Genomic DNA, 19,428 nt, shown 5'->3' with positions numbered 1-19,428 from the left:
GTTTTTGAAGCTTTGATTGTGTTTACAGTGCGCAATATAACATGTGTTCATGTTTCACGTCTAAAAAAACGCTGTATTTTTCACACAATTAAATTATCTGTATACTCTGTTTTCACTGTCCTCAAAACAGGCTGATGTCTTCCTTGTTCTATGAAGTCCCTCCAACAGAAATACGTAACGAGTTTTGATTGTGTAGTATGTTTTGTGTGTTGTGATTTAACAGCAGCTTAGCTTGCTGCTAGCTTAGCTGGCGACTGACGTATTCCTGTGGGCGGAGTTTAAAGCAGGAAGTAGACTGACTGATGTCCAAACGGGCCGTTCGCTGTAGGCTTTGAAAGGCAAATTCTGTTAAAGAAAATATAGACCGTTTCATCGGGCACACGTGCGGTGATGCGATAAGCGTCTGGTCCGGACTTTACTTTCGGTTTCTGTTTGTTTAATGGTCTAGACTAGTTGCTAAAACTGAACTCTTGAACAAATACCACGTCGAAAATAACAAATGTTTTGGCTTCCTATGTAATCTACGTGTTGTTTATTTTGCTTGTTACATAAATAAACTACTTTAAAAGGACTTTGTTGTTATTTATTCTTCGCAGAGTTTACCGGAAGTTACGTGATGACCACGAAAGCCGCGTGTTTATGTTGTTACTGCTGAAACCATCTATATCGCCTGGCAGTGAACTTTGAGCTTTATCATTTTACAGGTATTATTTATGCTATCATAGCAACATTGCACACTATGGGATCAGAAAGAACGTGACCTTTAAAAAATGCTCACTTACGCCCCATTCAATCCGCCAGCGACTAGCAGTAGCAGAGCGACGTGATCTCATTCATTTCAATGGAAGCTTGGCGACTTCCGGCACCACGAGCAAAAGTGACCGCTTTGTGCAAGAAAGTTAAGAAAAGTTTAACTTTATGCAAATAATGAGCGATTTTCAGGAGCGACAATACCAATGACAACGAAGCAGTGGAGATCACGTCATCCTTCTCTCATCAGTTACTGAAGTGGACAGTACTCATTTGTTTATGACAGACAGATTTAGATACGCCTCATTGACAGAGACGGACAACACAGTGAGAAAGTTGCTTGCTGGTGGTCTAAACGAGGCGTTAGACAGACAGATAACCCCCTGACTGACGTGTAACATGACCAACATGACCAGCTTATTTTATTATATATTTAAGATCTGTGAAATAAAGTAAATTAAACTACAGCACACATACAGTATGTCTGACAGTGTCAGTTAAAGTTTTTACAGGAAACACAATCTGCCCTAATCAAAAGTAATAAATAATGATTATTTCACAGACATATAAAGCAGAGTGTTACCGTAACTCACATCATTCTGATCACAACAAAAACTATAAGAAATTCAGTAATTTAACCTGCAATCTTGTAATCACAAGTGTAAACTGATTCAGATAAGCTGTTTTAAGATTAGAGCTTGTAAGACGAAGAACGTGCTTTTGTTTTGTGTGCAATACGCACCAGACGGTCAATGACAGTAGGAGGTCTGAGGCTGAGAAGATCTCTTCATCACTTAACATCTAAACATATTTCGACAGTAGCGAGGAGATGCGGATACTAACCTATCTGATTGTGAGCCATGAGGTCGGCCAGTACAGTAGCAGCTGAGGATGAGGTGGCGTTCGTGGTCAGATGAGATCTTCCTCCGGGATGGGAGGAGGTGGAGGAGGCGGACGATGACGTGGACGAGCCCTGGATGACTTTGTTAAACCAATGTTCTACACGAGGTTGCGCCTGGTACGGGGAAGAGGAGGCGATCCGTCCCTGTCGACGCAGCGAACCCTCATCCTCCGACGCTGAGGACGTATCTGGAGGTCAAGAATACGATTCAGTGATGCTCAGGTGACACTTATCAGTAGGACTGAGTGATCTACAATTAGATATACTGATTCAGGCTGTGAACAATAGTCTTCAGGAAAAATTATGTTACATTACATTATGTTAACAGTGATTGTATGACTCTTACACAAAACAAATTTAGCGTGAATACCACCTTTACCAAATGACATCATATGTATTATAACTTGTATTATGAACGCTATTGACTACCAATGTTCTGTTTCTAAATGAAATATATGGTTTTCAAAATTCACATTTTTTGTTTAAATTTGGTATAAATCCATTCAATGACATGACTGCAAAAAGATACTGATGGGTTCTGGATGATGATTAAATAACCTTTAGTCAAGCCTAAAAACCCAATATATAAAATTACAATAAATCTGTTTAGGAATGAATTACTGTAGCACATGTTTTGAATGAACTTTTCTAGGCAGGTCACAGATGAGAGATCACAGGTCCAGAAAAAATCATTTGTGACTCCCACAGATAAACAGTGAAGAAAAACACACAGAGATATATGAATTCCAAATAGTTGCCATGGTAACAACTATATTATATTTGATATACTGTAACTCTTTTGTAGCTTCTCAACATTATGTAACATCCAGATGATAAGGATCTTAAAACCTCTTAAAATCTCTCAAATCAACAGGAAGAAGAATAATGACATTAAACAATGAAAAAATGACATAACTCTTATTATTGTTACCTATCATGCAAAACATAGGGGGCTTTTTAAATCTGGCCACTTTATGCAGTTTCTCTGATCGGATAGCTGCCCGATCATAAAAAGACTAGGTGTAAATGCCCTCCGAAACATTTCCGAGACGTATTTAAATCCGATCGCTCAAACCACTTCAGGAGGTGGTCTGGGAAGCAAGACAAGTGCAAATACATCTGGTTGATAAAGCCACATATGTCAGCGCTTTACTCCTCCCAAACGTAAGCACGTCACTCGCAAGATAGCTGAAAGAGAGCCAAAAAAAAAACAAAGACGACACCCTTATTGCTTTATGGAGCGAGGGCAGTGGATAAAAAAGCTTTCTAAAACCAAAAAATAGTCCATTGACAAACTCGATTATATTAAACAAAGAGATAAAACTTTGATAGAGCGTTTTGTGAAGCAATTTTCCCCGCTATGCTGTAAATCATCGCGGCGCACAAGTCACACTGTTATGTACTGCCCGATCCAGCACACGCCGAGCAAGGGGAGGCGCATCCCCTGCACAACAGTAAGTGCTGCCTTTTGTTGCATAAGCATCATCTTACGTTTTTTAAGGCGGAGTAATGAATAGTTACTTGCATTTTGCGCGGGAGTACATCGGATTGATATCCGTTTTGCCAAGACGTATTTATGTGCCTGAATGGAACAGTTTTAAGAAGTCGATCAGAGAAAACACATGAAGTGACCAGGTGTAAAAAGTGTTCACATATAAACATAGTGTACAGATGACACACATATGGGAAATGGGATTATTCTTTCGCCAAACCCAAAATATCACAGTGATGAGATGATCCCAGAGTTCAGCTGGAAAATCTGTATGATGTCACGCTGATGTGGTCAGAGATCAAGCGTACTGTTATAACACACACACACATGATTACATCATTTACCCATTATAAATATATTATCACGATATTCCACAGAAAACAGCAGATGTCCATTAATTAATCACACATTATATAGCTAAAACATCTGTGCTATATCATCAGAAGTTGGAAGGGATAGTTTACTCGCCCTCATGTCGTTACTAACCAGAGTTTTATTATTCTGTTAAAAATCAAATGACAAATTTTTGATAAATGATTATACCCATATTTTGGGTGAACTATCCATTTAAATTGTCCAAAAAACAAACAAAGATAAATATTTTTTTTTACTTTAGTGCACAAATTGCAATGAACTGACAGTGACAACCTGACCGTTACCAGAATAATCATTCTACTAAAACTCTCTGTCTTTAGGAGCTCAACAGATAAATGATCTATCTCAGATTTCGAACACACAGATCAATAGCTAATAGTTTACTACATCAAAAATAGACAGAAAATCAGACAGTGTTTACAAAGCAGACCAGATCCAGACAAAAAAAAATCAACCCAACTAAATTCAGTCAGTCTGCAGTGTTACTGTAAAGTCATCACAGTACCTGAAAGAGAATCTGCTGAATTTTTGGTGATTTAAAAAACTAAGATGAATCATGTCAAAACCTGTTCCACCTTTGTTGTGAAATGTCTACCTATATATTAAAGTGAATAACAATAGGAATCATTTAGGGGGAAAATTAAAAATCAGTAGGGGAGCGCGGGGCAAAAACTAACGTGGGGTTACCTGTAACACAGACTGTTTACATTGTTGTGTTTTGGTTTACGGTATTTTTTCACGCTGCCAAAAGACAATCTCCCACAATTATTGTAAATGTATAATGTTATTGATGAACGAGTGTTTTTATTGGTGGCATGTAAGTAAATTTTTTCATCATATGTTTTTTCGGTTTCTAAGTTGTGTGTAAGAAACCAAATCCAATGCTATGTCATATTAATCTGTTGTTGACTAAAACATAGCATCGTTTTGAAATATGTCTGCAGCTCTTAGCAACTTTTTTGGTGGGCTTCAAAATATTTTGACCCAGCGGAGTTAATTGTAACGCTGTGTTACAACTAACACCTCAGCACTAACGATATGAAAACCGCTAACGTTAGCGTAATTCTTGCCGTTGTTTTAAATAGGCTACACACGAATGATTGCTGGCTGACAACAAAATAAATGTGCCTGTCTTATCAAAAATCGTGTGTCCAATTTATTTTTGTTCATATCTTTAATATTGATTCAATAAAGTCATGTCAAAGACTGAAATCATAATGAAATGAATGGCTAAAATCAGACTTTGATGCTCATTAATTTGATTTTTGAAACTAGTATGGTTATTACAGACTGGGTCACATTTAAAAAATGTTTTGTTATAACATGTGCTGCTTTTTCTCACATATTTAGACATTTGTATCCATTTTTAATTGAACTATTGTTAGAAAAGGGCTGGATGAATGAATACAGTGTGGATACCTGTCTATTATAGACAAATATATAAACAATATCCACTTCACGTATACAGACAAAATAGTATTGAAATATTTGCCTGTAAACTTAATTTTTAGCAAGTGTTACAACTAACCCCCTGTCTGTTACTATTAACCCCACCTATGGGGTAAGTTGTAACGTTTGCACTTCTGTCAAGTTTAATTGTGTAATTGTAATTGTCCAAGAATGGTAAATATTAGAAACAAACTTCAAATGTTCATTTGTAGCAGAGATGTGTGTGTTGCTTGTGTAAAAATATAACTAATCAAATTTAAATATTTTTTGAATAATTGAGCCAAAACCAAAAAGCGTTAGGTTGTGCCCCGCTCTACCCTACAATCACCTGATTGTGCACACCCTTTTAATAGGGATTGTGGCAGTATTCAGAATCAACCAATCACATTCAGATTTAAGTTAAAATGACTAGTTAACCCTCAATAAAGTGTGACTGGTCTTAAAGTGCCCATCTTATGACTGCTTTTCCACAAGTTAAATAGGTGTATGAGTTCCATAAAGCATGTTTCAAAAGTTGTTTGCTTGAAATAGCTTGTAGAAAAAGATTGTTACACATCTCTAGGAGCCTCTGTTTCAGGGCATTTCGGATTGTGCCGTTTTGAGCTAGTCATTACATATTTATGAGCTGCTGCTCCTTTGATCACGCCCCACTACTAACGTCATGTGCGCGTGCATAGTTATATCGTGAGCAGTACAGACCATACTGTGTTATTATTTTATATATTATTATTATTAACGGTTTATGTTGCCAACAGGCAAATCATGCAGAAAAGTATCACTAATAAGTACACTCCAGGAGAAGAAACTCATGACACAAAATGATTACAGAGTAAATTGTGATGTAGCAGTTTTAACAATACACTCGTTTTCCCTGGACAATGCTAACATATTCCCGTTATAAAACATTTTCAAACGCATTATTTTAGCAAATGACATAAATTTAGACCCGGCGGGGGATGTATACTGCTTGTGGACCGCGTGCTAATTGCTAGAAGCTAGCGGGAGGTCCGGACCGTATCTTGGGAAAGTGATCAGAGACTCGGAGGTAACGTACGTTAGCCTCTTCAGAAAAGCCGGGTCGGTAAGGCCCGGTCTCGGTTAGTTTGGCAAAACACTTAGTTTGGCAAAGCACTATTACTTAGTTCATGTAGAATTGTAAAATAACGCCGTTAAATTTTTTTTTACTTTCGAAACCACGCTGCAAACTATCTAGCCTACAAAAAAATATCTATATAGCCTACTGTCTACAAACAATAATATTAACATTACTATACATTTAAAAGGTATAATTTACGGGATTAGCATCAATGTATGATCTCTGTTTTGAGATACAGATGCTCTAGCATCATAAATGTAGTATTTTGTGACAGAAGATGACAACATGCAAAATATAAACGTGACTTCTTACCTTTTGTGTTGATATACCGATCGCGAATCGAATCAAGTCTGTTTCAGATGTGTGAATAATCCATGAAAGTCCAATCAAATACATCCAATGACCATTTTTGTCCACAAATGCGTATAATCCGTGAAATATAGATACATAGTCTGTTGTTTACATCAGATTTCGCATGAACGTCTTATCGCCTACAATCGGCTATTTGCGTCGTAACACACTGTATATAAGATTACTCTTTAGGTTAAAATAAACACGCGTTAAAACTTTGTTTTTAAAAGTAGGCGGGAGTATAATCCATAATATCCAAATAGCGCTGTTATTTCCGTGAGACATGATATCAGCCTAGAGGGTATCAGCGAAGTGACTGCTCTCTGTGCTCTCTAGTTACCTGGTGGGTGGAGACCTGCGAGTGGGGTGGTGGGCGGGTAAATTCAAACGGAATGTGACGAAACAGCTAGTTACGTCACTTAGGAGCTGAGTTTGAACTCGTGTAATCTGAGACTTAAGGCAGAGGACATTCAGAAACCTGTATTTCACTCAAAACAGCATGGATGGATTTTTTTCCAAGTTTGTATGCGTGTGGGAGCATCAGAGACACAAATGAACACCCCAAAACCCAGAAAAAGTTAGTTTTTCATAATATGGGCACTTTAAAAGATTATCAGTTTGGTAACCTCCATCTGAACAAGCCATGGGCTACAGAGAGCTTACTCAGCAGGTACAGGATCTCATTGTTGAAAAATATCAATCATCAGAGGGTTACAAAACATTTCCAAGACATTTAATATACCATGAAACACTATAAAGACAATAATCAACAAGTGAAGAAAATATGGCACAACAAACCAGGACATACACCTAAAATGCAAGAAAAAAATGACAAAAAATTGCAAGATGTGCCAAACTGATTGACATTTAATGATGTTTTATTAATGATGTTTTATTATAAGTTCGGAAGGAGCAAGTTCAAATAATCAACCTAATCATCTCACCTACGACCAGCTGTCGACAATCAGCAATCATGTGTCCACCTGATCGGCATCAACAGAAACCTATACAGACTGGAAATCAACTCATTCCTCTATAGTTTCAGCATCCCTCCACCTCCCCTTCTCCGCACGATTGCCTAAGTCACCTTACTAACCAGAACAGGGGGGATTGTTCTGGGTTCGGGCCTAAGGCTGAGCCCGGAACCCTCTCCCCGCCAGGAAGCGCTCCGGGCTCAGGCCATTAACGAGCTCGGAGCCCTCTCCTCGGACAGCACGCCAAATACGCATATTAATAACTCTGTTCTGAATTATTTGTAAGTGCAAACTAGTGAACTCATTAGGATTGCATGATGTGATAAAATCTAAAGGTGCTTTAAATAAGTATTAGTCTAGGGGTGTGAACACTTATGCAGCCTGGTTATTGTAAAATTTGTACTTGCCACCCCAAAATGTTTTTTTTATATTGTTATTCACTTTAATAATTAGGTTGGAATTTCACAATAAAGGTGGAACAGGTTCCAACATGATTCCTCTTGGTTTCATTTTTTACATCACAAAACCCTGCAATTTTAACAGGGGTGTGTAGATTTTTATATGCACTTTAAACAGACTCCTTAACATCTAAAAATGACAAAAAAATCACCAACTATAATTAAACAAACTGAGCTGGAGAACCTAACCAGATTGAAAATAAACTGCAGGACTGAAAAATCACAGCCCTCTCAGAAATGACAAAGCTAAAGAGAGTCAATACAGCTCCACAAGTATGCTAAACATCTTCAATATTCAGATGTTATGTAAGATATGTGGGATTGTACTCTGGGAACTGTGTGGTGAGGAGGAGGAAGAGCAGAATGAGTCTATTCTTCATCAAATAATGTCTTCCTACTTCCCTTTTAAGGGACTAAAAGGCACATGCTCAACTGTCGTCTAATAAAGTCCTGAAGACGACATACAGTATGAAGACAAACTGATCAGTGATCAGTGTGTGAAAGAGTTTGTTTGAGGACACAATGTTAAAACCATCAGCTCTTCTCATTAATGATAATAATGTGACATGACATTACAAATATATCTGTGTTGTGGTTTGTACCTGGAGGTGTGCAGGCTTCAACCGAGGACTGAACTAACACAGATCGTCTCTTGGATGGCATCGGCATCTTTCTCTCTTTATACTTCGCCAGGGCCGCTTGAACTGCTTCAGTGTGCAGGTCTAGTCATAAAGAAATAAACATCTTAAAGGTGAGGTTGATTATGAATCCACTTTTTAACTGCAGTTAGTGTCTAATGTTGCTGTTTGAGCATAAACAAAACCTTACAATGCTCAAAGTTTAATGCAACAGGATATCTGCTTTTTAAAAAATCACATAAAAAGCTACAGCGAGCGGCTGTACACCTGAGCCTCTTCCTGGGTTAGTGACATCACTATAGCCAAAATTTACATACACCCTGCCTCCGAAAACACGCAGCATAGTTTTTTTTTCCCGAAACAGCCAATCATAACACACTGGGACAGCTAACCAATCTCAGCATATTGAGTATTTCTGAGAGAGGGGCTTCATAGACCCAGGAACTTACTGTTTTAATGAGGATGGAAACCGTGGTGCAGAATTAAAGTAATATATATGAATTTTTTTTTAAGAAGCATAAAGACATGTTACAGTGCACCCCATAAAAACAATCAAATGTTAGAAAACTCCTGATTACCCCCCCCCCCAACATTTCTGTTACATGCACCAAACAGATGTCAAGCCAAATTGACATTCAAGAGTAAGGGTGTCACGATTTCAAAATCAAAATTAAAAAATTTAAAATTTAAAATCGAAATCGATCGAAATTAATTCACAACCTTGAACTTCGAATTAAAAAATGGGATCGTCGATGCTGCCACGCCCACATGTCATGTCCGGTCGGCTTGCCAAGCGGGGGGAAATAAACCTCTCAGAGGTGCCTTTAAAAACATCGATCCAGCGGAACGCGATTTATATTTTAAACACGAGGGATGTATTGCTACAACTCCTTGAAATGCATATCATAAACAGGATTACTACCTACTGATCTTCAGACAGAGCCCAGCTCTCTGCATGTGCGCGAGAGAGCCCCCAAGATGCAGCGGGTTATATTTTAAGCAAAAGGGATAGTTTGCCTCAGCTCGCATGAAACGCATAAAACTAAACAAATACGTAAGGATTACTACTTTACTTTATGTTTATATTTCGGATAGATGTGAGAGCGCGTGCACGTGAGACAGAGAGAAGCGCAGCTGCTTATGACGCACCGGTTTTATTTCAGATGCTAGGAGTCCAAGACGTGCGCATTAAGTCCATATGCGTGCAAGAAGAATCCTCTCTCTACAAGCCCTCTTGCGTAAAGTGAAGCCCACAAACCCCCATGCGAGGTAAAGTACGCAATGTGCATGTTAATGTGAAACTATAATAATAATAATAATAATAATAAATAATAATGGCCTATCATTTGTTGTCTTAAAAAATGTAAAAATAATCGAGAATCGAATAGATTCGTGACCTTAGAATCGAAAATGTCATCGAATCGAGGATTTGGAGAATCGTGACACCCCTATTCAAGAGACAACTCTTTAAATGTCCTTTAACATCATCTGACAATAAAAATCCACCACAAACATCTTCAGAGTCCAACAGAGAGATGATCCTACCTGATCTAAAGCGTTCATCCCTTGAGTTTGTCACGCGGGATTTATTGTGTTTAGAGCCCGCAGGGTTCGCCTGTGATGTTGTTTGGATTCTGTGCTCTATCTGTAGAGATGAATCCACACCTGCACACAAACAGAAGAGTCAAATACATTATGACATGAGGTGAAACCATGGCCTCCAGACTGATAGATCTGCATATATTTAACTAAAGATTATAGACAGCTCATGTCATCATTTATCCATCCTGCATCCATCATATCCTATACCTGTATACCCATAGTCACAGGTGGCATCCAGATACCATTTGGAAAGGCAGGCAATATCAAACCCATAACCGTGGACGGCATTCAGATTACGCCTGGAAAGCTAGGCAATACTGCACCCTCAAAAGCGGGCGATATTTGGATACCACTTAAAAAGCCAGGCAATACAGCATCATAACTGTGGGTGATATTTGGATACCACCTGAAAAGGAAGGCAATACCGCATCCACAAGCGCAGGCAATATCCAGATACCGCTTGGAAAGCCAGGCAATACCGCACCCACATCATCTGCCCATATTAAAATACCACCTGAAAAAACAGGCCATACTGTATCCATGGATAGTATTCAGATAACGCCCAAAAGCCACGCAATAACGCATCCATAACCGTGGGTGATATTAATACACCGCCGGAAAAGTCAGGCAATACTGCATACATAACCGCAGATGATATAGAAACAGCCACAAATAAGACATCTACACATTTATATATCTATGTGGCAGACAGTTTATCTCACAGTGCATTTAACCTATACATTTTATGAGCATGTGCTTTCCATTGGAATTAAACCCATGATCTTCTGCCGTTGCTAGTAACCAGTTGAGTTATAGTAAAGTAGCTGTGAGTAACACACACCAGTTTAATGGTGCTTTTCCATTGCATATTACCCCACGGTTTAGGTCGGGTCAGCTTACCTCACTTTTGGCCTGGTTAGCTTTTTCATCGAGTTTAGTAACACTTTGCAGTGGGAGGGATTATAGGCGTGTCGTTATATTTGCGCTGCCTACTGCTGTGACATCATACAAACGAGAGTGTTGTTGGAATGCTATACATCCCCATACATTCATTTATTTCTCAGTCGGCCACAAAATTAAAATTGGCCACCACAAATAGATGTTTGCACATCGCTTTATCACTACCTCTGTCTCACATGACAGTTTCTGTACAAACACCCGTGGCGTACTCCACTGAGTCTCATTTAAGTTGCATTAATGCATATATGCGGAAGTGCGCGTCGCGAATGTGCCCCCGCAAATCTGAAAAAAAATTTTTTATTGTGTTTCTGATTCTCAACCCGCTGATGTTTTCATTGCTAAAAGGGAGTTAGGGAATTTACAACAAAGCACAGATGACAACAGGTTTACTCAAGACAGCGCAAGCTAGCACGAAGGTAAAGGTAATCTTTTACATTATAGCGATGATGCTGGTAGTGACGATTCCCTCAGACCAATCAGTTATCTACAGTGTTTTCGTGTCACAATTTGGTATCAGCTCGGGTCGAGGTACTAAAAAAAGTATCTGGTACTACGTACTGCACCCAGTGGAAAAGCCCCAAAAGTGAGCTGACCCGACCCAAACCGTTAGGTACTATGCAATGGAAAAGCGCCATAAAAGAACATACAGTAAATCAAGCCGTCCCTTACGAAAATTAACCATGTTTTTTGTGGTAACCATGGTTTTACCACAGTAACACTGCTTTATTGGTTTTAACTGTAGTAAAACCATGGTTAATTTTCTTAAGGGGTTAAATACATGACCTTAACATAATATAAAATATGCATGGCTCATTGCTAGTTGATAATAATGCAATTCCTTAAAATCTCATAATGAGACCCCCAAGATTCTTTTAGAAATGTCTTGACAATCAGAAACATATATCACAGTTGGCGAGCTGCTATTCTTGTGTTAAACTCTTGTGTTATGTGAAAAGCTCCAGCATCTTCACAGGACTCTTTAGCTTCTCTCTTTGCCCGGCAACCGCATTAAAATTCACCTCTTTACCCGTATGATGTTTGTTAAGAGCTGGAGTTTACGGTGTTGACATGGCCCAGCATTCATTAGAGCTTCATCAATGAGGGTCAAACTGGGCTCAGGTCAGGTCAGGTCACGTACTTCAACGATGGATATAAACACAGATGTTACTAACCAACCGCAAGACTAGTTTAGGATTAGTAGGATGTTCTGAACAACATTTTGCAGGACTCCTGCTTTAGTAAATATTGCTTAACTTAAATGATCTTCAATACAGGACATGAAAATGTAAAAGCTCATAATGAAAGACTATGGGCAGGTATTGCCCAAGTGTTAAAATAAATACAAGATTTAAACATAATGTTTGATTGAGACTTTAACAAAATGACAACATTCATGTTTCTGTCTCGGACCAGAGATTTCTATTGTGAGAGAGTTACAGTAAACTCATTGTTTTATTTGTTGATGTAACGACACAGAGGTTAACTTGTGTTGATCTCTGAACATTCCTTTAAGTTTTACTTTTTTAAATGTCTGATGTGTTATCAAAACAGCGTCTGGTCTCTCTTATATCTGCTCAGGTTCATTTCATTCGGCTGTTGTTCTGGAAAATTCTTCAAATCCCCAATCCTGCTAAACTTAACCAAAGCTTTTTGACTGCAAATGTTACTTGAGGACAAATCTAAAACAACGAAACAAATGAGCTGGTTTATAACAACTACACACACACACACACAAACACACACACACACACACACACACACACACACACGCAGAGGATCAATACAATGTAATCTCAGCAGTATGGATAACAGAAACCATAAATGATACAAGTAGACTCGGTCCAGTTGCTAAGCAAAAAGTCTCTTCATGGTTGGCTGATAACCAACCAATCACAGTCCTGTTTTCAAACGAAACTCATGGTTACTAGTCAGATATGGACAGAATTGATTAACGTCTGTGGTTATAGTGAATGTATACTTGAATGTGCCTTCTGCATATAACCCATCCAGTGAGTACTGAACGCACACGCACGCACGCACGCACGCACACACACACACACACACACACCCCTCTGGAGGTTTTTCAGAAGATCTAAGCAAAAACCACAGAATCTGTTAAACACCACTGTGATTTTTTCGGCAAAGTGCACATAAGAAGAATTGGAAGAACGATCATGCCGCAAGAGTTTTTTACTGGGTTTAAGAGGTTTACTGAATATATTAGGATATTGACAACGTTTCTGATACTTTTTCCTTTGTTCAGAAAGGAGGAGCAACTGGCAGGGTTCCCACACCTTAGTTAACTTCAAATTCAAGGACCTTTCAAGGACATTCCAGGTCCAATACCCTCAAATTCAAGGACTAAATGTGGGAACACATTTCAAGTGAGAGCAAGGTAACTTACGCTGCGTCCGAAAACTCAAGGCAGTGACTCGTTGCCTCGCTGCCTCATGAGGAAATGACTTCGGAGGCATGAAGGCAGCTCAGAGAAAGACTTTCGGACACACTTCAAAGGCAGCATGTTAGAAATGTAAACAGAGAGCGCCTTTGTGATAACTAATCACATATTTGAAAACTACAATAATAAATTCTCGCTAGAAATGCACTTAAAAGGTGTAAAAAGTGAAAATCTACCTTTATTTAGACTAAATTGGTGGTCCAGTCGCGTCCTTGGCCGCCATTTTATTTTTTCGAACTTGACCGGGCTCGACCAATCACATTCTTAAAGGCGGAGTCCACGATGTTTGAAAATTGCGTTGGAAAAGGAGACGGGCCGACTACCAAAACACACTTATAGCCAATCAAATCAAATCAAATGCCGGGTTGCGTATGTGTGGGGCGGGTCTATCAACAGAAGGTCCAGTTTCTATTGGGGAAGGGGCGTGTTTGTTTGAGTGATTTCAAATATTAACATTGGCTTTCAAACATCGTGGACTCCACCTTTAATGTACGTCCACGCATAGCCATCGTGTTACCTTTAAAGATACATTGTTACAGTTCCCTTTCGGGGGAACTCGCGCTGCATCACTGCAGTGACACTTTGGGGACGCCTCCAGGGGTAAGTGTGTCTAAATGTTTATATCAAATTCAACCAATGATGAGGCTTAACAACAAAGACAGGGTGACACGGGAGCCAGGAAGTAAATCACTATGTGAAATATCTCATCGATTGGCCAGCTAATCTGTACGTTGTGATTGGCCTGAATACCTCTGACGTCAGCTAGAAATGTGATGCTCCTTACCATGTTTGAAAGATTCAGTCACAATGCAATTCTAACAGGAGTTAACTTACAAGCTGTGAGTCAGAAGTGGGACTACATCACCAATCCCAGGAAGTAAATTGTTGCCTACAATACATGCTTGTTGTAGTCCAAGAAAAGAGATTTACGTTGGAAACGATACCTCGCATCATTGTTTGCTTTGGGGTTTGTACCTTTTAAATATCATTGATATGTAACACACACTTACAAACCAAAGGAAATGTAAAAACGTGAATCAGACAATAGGTGCCCTTTAATGACTAAAGAATAACCTTTTCATTAGAATTAAAGTGAAATGATTGAACCTAAACATAAGAAAACAAATCATTTACAAGAAAACATGTCAGAGGCATTTGTCAGGGTTTTGTATTTGAGCTCTTGATTAATAAAGCTCTTGAGTCTTGACAAAATAATTTCAAAGACAAACCCCCAGCAGGAAAATCCATCTCTGCTAAAAAGTGAAGTCTTAATTTCCTGTTTTAAAGCCAAACCAAAAATACCGACTGTGGACCCAGACAGTGTTCACTTTCCACCAGACACCACAAGCATTATTAAATAGAAATACAGGTCAGTACTAACATTAATCTGAATCTGTCATACAGTCAGCAGTGAGACGCTGTCAGGAGCATTTCAAGCTGAGAGCTGTCATTCATCTGCTATATCAGTATGTTTATATTGTACAGGAATGGTTTACTGACTTTCAAATCTATAAAAACAAATCTGGACACCAGAATTTCTCCAAAATCTGCTTCTGTGCTCCTCAGAAAGTGATGAAAGATTCAAACAATGTGAGGGAGAGTAAATGTAGATGCTTCCCTTGATGTTTTGCATGTTTGAAATAAATTACATTCATAAACAAATCATTCCCTTTAACAGCAGGCTTATATATCAGCCGCTCACATCTGTCTGTCTTTTAACATTTCTTAAAAGCAAGGCTCTCTTTATCTCTTTATACACTTGTATTTTTTTAAAGAGTTATACTGTACTATGGGTCTGATGAATGCTTGAATCTGATTGGCTGATGAACGTTCTGAGGTAGGCAATTATTTTCTGGGAAACGCACAGCGAACGTAGTTCCAGGCAGCTCTCTTGACCGCAATACAGTTCCATATCACTTCGCATAGTTAACTGTAATAACAGACTAACAAAAACAACATGACAGACGATTTTCCGAGGCAATAACAGCCCTGTTTAGAGACGTACAGAGGTCTCAATCTCTCTCTCTCTCTCTCTCTCACTCTCTCTCTCTTTCTTGTCTCTGTGTCTCTATCATTCTAGCTCTCTTTCTAATAACTTCATTAATAACTGCATTAGAATGCTATCAGCGGCTCAAGCCTCTATTGCCAGCTTTAAAATGAAGTTTTGAAACGAGCAAAAGTGCCGTTGGATGAGAAGCGGAAGAAATAGACCTACTCACAATAGCGATTAAAGTATAAAAAAACCGGACGAAATTTAAATATATCATATGATCGATGTCTTGAGGTGTGGTAACCTTAGTATAAGTGGGCCGTTGAATTATTGAAAAAGAATGCACATTATTTTTCTAATAATTCAACGGTCCATCGTCAATTATTTCTTACATATTACGCTGGATATACAGGCTATTAATAGTCATCATAAACTAAACAACAGAGGCACAGAGCACATGATAAACCTCATTCACACAGCACGTTGTTCCTAGAAAATTTCCATACATTTGTCAGAGAGGCTTCTGTGTGAACATAAACCCGTCTCATAAATGTTCTGGGATCACTCCCATAAAGAGCCGTAAGGGGCGTGCTGTAGTGAGGACGCATGTGTCATCGCAACAAGAAGGTATGGTTGAGCTCTTTGACAAAGGGATTTATACGCAGATCAACATGCACAATGAAAAATGTCTGCAAACTGGACTGAAGCAGAGATTATTTACCAGCATGAAAAAACAAAGCATTATGCGCTTCTTATGATCTTATCGGTAATTATTGCTACAAAACAAAAAGACGTTAATGTCCTCTGTAATCAACAAATAGTTTGGAAAGTAGCGAGTATTCTTGCCTCTCCCGGACATGTTTTAGAAGGTGAATTTTCTCTGTTGCCTTCTGGGAGTCGTTATGCGCTTCCAGTGTGTAAAACGAGCCAATATTACAAATCTTTAATTCCTTCGACAATCAAACTTTTAAATTCTGTGTATGGCTTCTTGGGGGACTTTTTATTTTTAAGTACACATACTGATTGATGGTTGTATGTTGTGAATAATGTGTGTGATGTACACTCACCTAAAGGATTATGAGGAACACCTGTTAAATTTCTCATTAATGCAATTATCTAATCAACCAATCACATGGCAGTTGCTATAATGCATTAAGGGGTGTGGTCCTGGTCAAGACAATCTCCTAAACTCCAAACTGAATGTCAGAATGGGGAAGAAAGGTGAATTAAGCAATTTTGAGCGTGACATGGTTGTTGGTGCCAGACGGGCCAGTCTAAGTTAGTGTTGGGCGATATGCCACATTTTGAGATCGTCTTATCGTCAGCCTGTGAGATCGGCAATACACGATAGTATCGGGGGGCGGGGCAGTAGTTTACTCGTTTTTTATTTGTAAATGTTTTACTCATTATAACAAGTCACTTGATTGGTGGACAAAAAAAGGAAAGGAGCAACACCGTCATGACCGCAACCTTTTTAAAACTGATGCCATTAATGCGAGCGCGTCATTAAAACCCTAATCATGATTACTTAATAACTGTAAAAACATGCATCTGCGCGCACAAACACACACGTGCGCGCACATACAAACAATTCAATGCACAACACGTGTCAAGCAGTGGTGCTCTCAGAGGTGCCTTTTTAAACACCTTGGTCCAGCTGAACCCGATCATATTTTAAACACAATCATATTTTAAACACGAGGGACGTGTTGCTACAACTCATTATACAGGCATGTGATTGGCCAAGGACGAAAAAGAAGGAAGGAACTTAACATCCCTTCACGTGGGCAGAAACAAAATGCACACCATAAAATATGCAGAAAATACATTATGACCATTATTTCAATTATTTAATTCTGACAGAAAATTTAGATTTCAAATTTAAAATGTAAACATTTGACTAACAGAAACCATGTTTAATTAAATGGATTGATAAATGTGGAAAGCTGTAACAAGTAGCATTCCCTTACTATTTTACATCTGCAATAATTTTATTTTGCCATAATCTGACTATCACTCGCAAGGTTATACAATTTTAAATTGGCCTTGGAATAAAGTGGACCTGAAGGCCTACATCTAATTTGAAATGAATTAATTTTACAATATAGTACTGGTTAAATAAATTGCATTATGGTTTTTGAGTCATGGGTTGAATAATTTTCAGATAAGCAAAAAAGTGATGTGGGAAAATAAAATAAGAACAAATCAAGAAATTACAAGCATATAAAATAGAAAAAAACAAAGTTACAAATAAAGTAAGATGATCTAACAGTATTGATTAGGTAAAGAAACGGTATTAAATTAATATATAACACTGTTTTCATTCTATAAATTAAATATAATTGATATTTTTAAAGCTATAAAAGTGATTTTCCTTTTGTCTTGTAGTTTGATTAACATAATGACTCAAACATAAGTATTTCTTATAAGATGAACTGTCCCTTTAACACCGTGAGAATACTTGCAGAGACTGTGATATTACAATATAGTTTTGCGCATATCTCCTGTCAAGCCCAAAGAAATGATGTGTTTGCGTGATTTTTGAAACGCGCGTGGGCTTTGGAGTTTATGCGCGTATGCGCACTGAAAACAGCTCACTTTAGCATCTTTGTCGCTCAAATAGTCTAAAATCGCGTAAATGTTACTGTAAATTGTAACAGTATGTCAGTATGTTCTTATTACAGCATTTCATGCAATATTTTGCAGTTTCACCATATTTACATTTAAGTACTTACAGCCGTAGACTAGTTAGACCAATGTGACTTACAAGCGAGGAGTAAGTTCATAATCCGTTCAAATCCATTCCAACAAAAAATCTTTTAGGTCACTTTGCAATGTCAGTCTGTGTATATATGTTGTTTTAATTGATTGATGCCTTAGTTTTCAACAATGATAGTTTTACAGCGCTTTGTGTTGACTTTACATCCCGAAGGCAGTCGCTCTACGCATCTTTAACAAGCTTGTATGACGAAGAACACAGAAATGCGGATGACATCAAAGTAGCGCGAGAGCCGTTCGAAAGCAGACTTCCTTATGACATCTCAATTCGCTCTCGTGATACGTTGATGTCACCTGCGGCTGCCTGTCGGTTTTTGCAGCGGAGCATGAACTCCAATAAATCTAATGTCTGGTATACATGTTGGATGAAGGGGAAGGGCGCGTCTACAAACAACGCGTGCAAACCCCTCTGCCCCCGAAAATGTTTTCTCATCGAATCTACACGATTCACGTGGGTCACCTTTTTTGGCTTCAAAACGGCGAATTTCGTCGAAAGGTGAGGGATTTTCATGCCTGATGTGTATGACGTAGAACACAGAAAACGTCTGGGATCCATGTTGGATGACGGCGAAGCTCGCGCACAAAGACAGCGCGCGCATACAGACAACGCAGGCATACTGAGACAGCACTTGCAACAACACGGGCATACAACACGCGCGTGATTAACCCCCCCCCCATCTAAAAAAAAACTCATCGGATTTACATGATTTAGACAAGTCATCCCATCAAGGTCCGAAAATACGGAAATCCTTATTTATACGGAAAAATCGCATCCCTGATTATAATGCATATCATAAATAGGATTAGTGATCTGACTTCGGACAGAGCGCAGCTCTCTGCACGTACGCGAGAGTGAGAGAGGCGCCAATATGCAGCGGGTCATATTTTAAACAAAAAGTAAAGTTTGCCTCAGCTCGCATGAAACGCATTAAACGGAACAAAGACATGAGGATTACTACTTTAGTTTATGTTTAGACTTCGGACAGATGCGAGAGCGCGTGCACGTGAGACAGAGAGAAGCGCAGCTGTTCATGACACAATGGATTTGCTAGAAGGAGTCCAAGACGCGCGCATTAAGTGAAGGTACGTGCAAGAAGGAATTCTCTCTTTACAAGCTCTCCGCGTAAAGCGAAGCCCACAAACCCTCATGCGAGGA

The 19,428-nt window shown here is 38.8% G+C and overlaps 1 protein-coding gene across 3 annotated transcripts in view; it reads right to left on the bottom strand.

Moving 5' to 3' along the window:
- The window catches only part of dip2a (disco-interacting protein 2 homolog A), a 134,697-nt gene that overhangs the window by 47,846 nt on the left and 67,423 nt on the right, over positions 1-19,428 (bottom strand). For 2 of the 3 annotated variants that reach the window (XM_073854890.1, XM_073854891.1), the window contains exons 3-5: positions 10,030-10,149; positions 8,455-8,568; positions 1,594-1,845 (exon numbers count right to left, since the gene is read on the bottom strand). In XM_073854890.1, coding sequence (XP_073710991.1) covers positions 1,594-1,845; positions 8,455-8,568; positions 10,030-10,149 — 486 coding nt within the window. Of the gene's footprint in view, positions 1-1,593; positions 1,846-8,448; positions 8,569-10,029; positions 10,150-19,428 lie in introns of all 3 variants that reach the window. The other variant, XM_073854889.1, reaches the window with a different exon arrangement.

Source organism: Misgurnus anguillicaudatus, chromosome 17 (genome assembly GCF_027580225.2).
Source record: "Misgurnus anguillicaudatus chromosome 17, ASM2758022v2, whole genome shotgun sequence".
NCBI classification, from domain to species: domain Eukaryota; kingdom Metazoa; phylum Chordata; class Actinopteri; order Cypriniformes; family Cobitidae; genus Misgurnus; species Misgurnus anguillicaudatus.
This window is presented reverse-complemented; position numbering and strand designations above follow the sequence as displayed.